The 5,400-nt window shown below is 48.0% G+C and overlaps 1 protein-coding gene across 1 annotated transcript in view; it reads left to right on the top strand.

The window, feature by feature from the left end:
- Positions 1-2,645: 2,645 nt before the first annotated feature.
- Positions 2,646-5,400, top strand: part of CYP2D6 (cytochrome P450 family 2 subfamily D member 6) — a 7,990-nt gene continuing 5,235 nt past the window's right edge. Inside the window, exons 1-2 of the mRNA XM_010170163.1 lie at positions 2,646-2,858; positions 4,658-4,829. Of these exons, the coding sequence (XP_010168465.1) occupies positions 2,646-2,858; positions 4,658-4,829 (385 nt within the window). The remainder of the gene's footprint in view (positions 2,859-4,657; positions 4,830-5,400) is intronic.

Here is a 5,400-nt window from a genome sequence, read left to right as displayed (position 1 = left end):
GATAATTACCCTTTTCTCTTTCTCTCTCTCAGAAAGAGGTTTGCTGTCTATTGTTTCTTTGCTTGCTTTGAAAACTGTTCTTGTTACCTCAGCTACAACACTTGCTCCAGCCCTTTGCGGGAATGGCAGTCCATGCTACCAGCCAGAAGTGGAAGAGCTGTCTAGCTTGCAGTCTGAAGAAGGTAGATCTGAAAAGATCATTTACTCAGAGACCTTTTGGAAAGGTGTAAACTGAGGGTGGTGTTGTGTGAAAAGGACGGCAAAGCAATTTGGCAGGAAATAAACCCCCTTGTGTTCCAGCTCACCCTCAGCTATCAGAGGAGCTGGGGGCGGCCAGGCTTAGATCCTGGGTGGTGCCCAGTTGAGCACTATGAGTCCAACTGCAGCGGACTCACTCGACAGTGCCCTGCATGCCCATCTGCCCAGGATTTATGGACTCTCACAGCTAAACCCGCAGCTTTTAGCGGTGTCCCGTGGGGAACGGTGTGGCTGGTTACGGACAGGCACAGTTTACTCAGTGTGGCACTACAAGTCTGGGTGCGTTAATTCCAGATTCACTTGACAGTGCCCTGCGCCTTCCGTCCAGCCACGATCGATGGACTTACACAGCCCATCAGGTGGTGCCCAGTGAGAAATTATGCAGCAATTTAATAAGCAGATAAGGCACTTTAATAAAACAACAGGAATATAGATCTGTGAGGGACACAGATTCATGTGGATTGCCAGTGATAAATCTACTGTCTGCAGAAGCATATACAAGCATCAAGGTTACAAATTACTAAAAGGTCTAAGTTAGAAAACAATTCTATAGAGATTTCTAAGTCTCTGAGAAAGTCCTCGGGGAAGTATAAATCTTACCCAGAGGCGTCCCTATGTGGGGGAAGAGAGGCTCAGCCTGTTGACTAATCCCAGAGGTCAGAGGTCTGCGATGGTATCTTCCCTGACTTGTCCTTTATTGTGTCTTCCCTGACATCCCCCTTTCTTAGGGCTACTTTTATATTGTTTTTACCTTCAAGGTGGAGCTTGAGTGACTCTGGTCACACTTTTATTGCGATTGGTAAAAACTCTTTCACTTCACTTCCAAGATATAGGTTACCTAAAATTCAGAGTGTACGCTCAGTACGGGGATGGTTGCACCTTGGAGGTGGGCAGCCTTTGAGCCAGAGGTGTGTTTTGGTATTATCATGATTCAAAGTTCACACAAGGACGGCATATGTCCAAAGGACTGTTGGTCCAGGATTGCAACAGGTGGCTTATCAGCTTCTTAGTGCCATGAGGCTTATCTGCAGTGATTTTCAGAGTTTGGCCAGAGAATCTTCACTCTGCTCCACCCTCCATGCTGATATGCAGACCAAGTTGGCTAGGAAACTACCTTGTGTGAGGGCTGGTAATTCCCCCAGTTGTTTCCCATGCTGCATATGTTTGTTTACAGATGCTTGAGATGAACCCTGAGATGTGATGCTTTCACAAGGGACATGCAGGGTCATGCTGTCGAGACTCCAGTGAGGGGGCCTCTGCACACAGATAATGAGCATTGAGGTGCCTCTTTGGGCAAGGGGCATTTCGAGGCCCTGGTTGCACAGCAGAGCTGACCGCACGGTCTCTGCAGGTGCATCACTGTGCAGTCTGAGCTCTCCATCGCTGCTGCAGCAATTGCTCCATTAGGAGCTCTTCTCTGATCACGCCGAGATCACAGATCAAACTGTGACGGGTTTACTGCTTCTTTTTAGCTAGAACGAACTGTCATAAGAGCGAGCTTTATTGATCTCCAATGGCAGAGGTGCCAGGAGCACATAGCTGTGCTGCTTTGGGAAATACTTTCGCTATCTCCATGATTGTCTTTGGATTACTGCTGCCTCAAAGGCTGGAAATTCCAAGCTCCTTGCAGTACACGTGCTTTTCCCCTTGTATCTGAGCTGTATTCTACAGAAATTAAAGTCATTGTGCTGACTGGCATTTGGAGTTGGATAAAGACTGTTACTCCCAGAAACATAAACTATTTTTAAAGTCTGAGGTCACCATTTTAGGCTAATTTCTGTGACAAATGCTTTCTGTAAGGGAAAGCTTGGCCAATGGAACAAATCCTTAGCCCTGCAAACAGAAACCTGGATGATCTGTGTTTGGGAGCTGCTTTCCCCTTAACTTGCCTGTACAAAGAAGAAGGTGACACAGTTCAAACAAACTCTTTCAAAATCACCCCGTGAGAATGCAGCAAGACTGGATTGCTCAGTGTGAACTGCGATCCCACCTCGGCTGTAGGAGGGGGTACCCAGAAACCTGGACCTCCCCAGCCCTGCCCCACAGAGGGAACCACTGCACCAGCCGCCACCGGTTGCAGAGACAAAGAGGCCTCTGGCTTTGGAGGAGGAGGAAGAGGAGGGATGACCCCCATCACCACTCCCCCAAGGCTGAGCTGAGCAGAGGAGGAGCTTCAGGTTTGAGCCAAGTCCCACATTCAGAGGCCAGCAACTGCAGGGAGAGAGGAGCCAGCAGACAGAAAAAGGGAGTGTGGAGAAGAGGAGAAAGCAAGGAGAGGAGAGCAGCTGCCTGGGGAAGGAAGTGAGAGGAGAAGAGAGGACAAGGCAAAAGGAGGCAGACACAGTCTTGGATGAAAGAGGAAGACCAAGGAGAAGACAGGCTACAAAATGGCATTGCTCATGTGGCTGGGGTCCCAGCTGTCATCCTTCTGGAGCAACATCTCTGTGCTGGCAGTTTTTCTTACAGTCTTTACTTTACTTCTTGACTTCATGAAGCGCAGGAAGAAGTGGAGCCATTACCCGCCAGGCCCAGTGTCGCTGCCGTTCATCGGGACTATGCTGCACGTTGACTTCCACAACCCCCACCTCTCCTTCAACCAGGTGAGTGCTGCCCTCGCCATGAAGCGCCCCTCATGTGTCCGTAGGCCCAAGAGGGGTGAGGACACCCCGGCACGATCTACCCTTGTACAAAACCAAAGGGCAATGCCCTTTCCAAAGTCCAGGACAAAGCAAGTCACTGCCTAACGACACTGATACGACCCATATCGATAATCACACACCAACACTCGCCCACCTCCATCTCCTGACCTCTGCATGAGCTCAGTGGGAGATGCCATTGTGCCCCCAATGTTAAGATGATGTTTGCTCTGCTGTAGAGCTGGCCACCAACTTAACAGGTGGGCAAGTGTGGAGGCTAGGGAACAGGGAGATGTACAACCAAGGGGAGACAAGCAAATATCCGTGGGCTGGGGATGGGGCTGCAGGAATGGAAGGCTCCCCTCCAAGTTACTTAAGCAGGCCTACAGCCTTGTGACAGCTTCAGTTAAAGAGATCAGCTTGTGGGATTTGCCCCAGCAGCAATGCCTGAAATCTCAGTAGTGTTCCTATTCAAAGTCAGGGCTTAGTTTTTCTCAAAGGAAAAGCACAGCACATCTTGCAGCAGATAAACCACAGGGGTTTTGTGCTTCAGTTTACAAACTCTAAAGGCCTTTTCTCTAGGATGGCACTGCTCAGCTGTCTGTCCAAAATCTGCCAAATGAAGAAACTAAATATAGCATTTGTATTCTTTGCTTGTATATAGTCCAAAAGATTACCATTTTCAAATCACATCACGTCAGGGTCATGCTAACCACAATCTTGACCAGTAATCACTTTTAGTGATGTATTTCTAATGCCAGTGAAGTGCTAATTCCCTTTCCAACCCCACTGCAAATACAGCCTTAAGTACTTCATTTCCTCGCGTTGTTACAGTGCAGAAACGAAGACACTTAGCTTCTTAACAAAAAAAGAAAAAAAAAGACAGAAATAAGAAAAAGAAACCAGAGCAGAGTCTGTGAAGCATTGCTGCTACTGCTAATCTTCCAGCAACGTGCTCCCGGGTGCTTTGTTCAGTGTTACTGACTAGCAGGGGAGCTTCGACCTGCCTTCCCAGGAGTCTGTGTCCAGTCAAAGGGCTTGTCTTCCTGGAGGAAACTTGGCTCCATGGCAAGCTCCCATGGTGAGAGTAGGGCTGCCAGGCTTACCTCTGCAGCCATCCTGCTGTCAGCATTATGTCTCTTACAGATCACAGCAGATGTAGGGTGTGTGCCAGTTACCAGTCTTATTAGATGTGTACACTCCTTTTAGGGAGGAAGCTGACCTGAAACTCCCGTGTGGAATTGCCTCTTCCAACCGTGTTTCTGGGAACCAGGCTCTGGGTGGATCGTTAGGGATAAATGCATACTAAAAAAAATTACAAATCACCTCATCATCAATATTACCTTCTAGCAGGAGCAGACTAGCTCAAAACTTGTCTAGTCTTTCAGATCAGAGTAAATACAAGTATTAGGAAATAATACGTTGCTGAGCAGGCAGCCTTTGAAAATCCCCAGAAAGGTCCCTGACCTTGTGTTGTCAGGCAAAATCCAAAATACTTGCATAACAGTCACGGCAACAGTTTGGCCAGCAGAGGTGTATTCTAAATCTTTCCACTCACAGAGCATTGATCTCTGCTTCAGCTGCTGTTTGGCACAGCTCTGAGCTGTTGCACTGCAAATACAAAAGTCAAAGGTCAGCTGAAGGTCTCCTAACAAAAGCACCCCAAAAATCACTAAATAGCCAAGGTCCTAAGGAAGGATTTGGTGATATTTTTGATGTTACATTCGGCTCATTTTCAGGGATGTACTTTTTTATCTTGGCAGCTTCAGAAGAAGTTTGGAAACGTCTTCAGTCTCCAAAACTGCTGGACCAACCTGGTAGTACTGAACGGGTATAAAACAGTGAAGGAAGCCCTGGTCCACAGCTCGGAGGACTTTGCTGACCGGCCATACTTTCCGATGTATGAACATATGGGCTATGGAAAAAAATCTGAAGGCAAGTCCCTTGGAAAAGGACATTCCCTGCTGGCACTAGCTCAAGGAGGACTGGGTAGATGGTGGGTAGATGGAAGATTTTCTCAGTACAGTGCCACCATCTCATGTCCCTCTGGTCAATCTCCTTGTATGTCTACCACCTTTCAGTGGTGACAAAATCAGATTTGATGAAAAGGGGACTCCTCGTAGTGGTTCTGGTACGGCTCCAGGTGCTAGCACACACTTCTTCAGCAGTGGTAGGACACTATCAGTGGTACAACTTCTCTGCCAGCATTGGAGCTGGTAGCTGCCAACACCCATCCATTAGTGCTTATGCTCACACACTGTGTGCTCTGTCTTGGAAGAAAAAAAAATTACTTCCAAGACAGAGCATTATCCAGCACCCAGCCTACATCTCAATCGCAGCTCCTGTGTGGTGGCACAAGCTGCTACCCAGTTCACACAAGCTAAGGGTGCAATGCCAAATGGTTTGGGGGAGTGATTCCTTTATCCTTAGCAGCACCTGTTGCTCTCACTGAATCCCCTCTCCACCTTCACTAGCCATGCACATGCATGAGAAGGTCAGTAATCTG

This window comes from Antrostomus carolinensis, unplaced genomic scaffold (genome assembly GCF_000700745.2).
Source record: "Antrostomus carolinensis isolate BGI_N321 unplaced genomic scaffold, ASM70074v2 scaffold1736, whole genome shotgun sequence".
Classification (NCBI taxonomy): Eukaryota; Metazoa; Chordata; class Aves; order Caprimulgiformes; family Caprimulgidae; genus Antrostomus; species Antrostomus carolinensis.
This window is presented reverse-complemented; position numbering and strand designations above follow the sequence as displayed.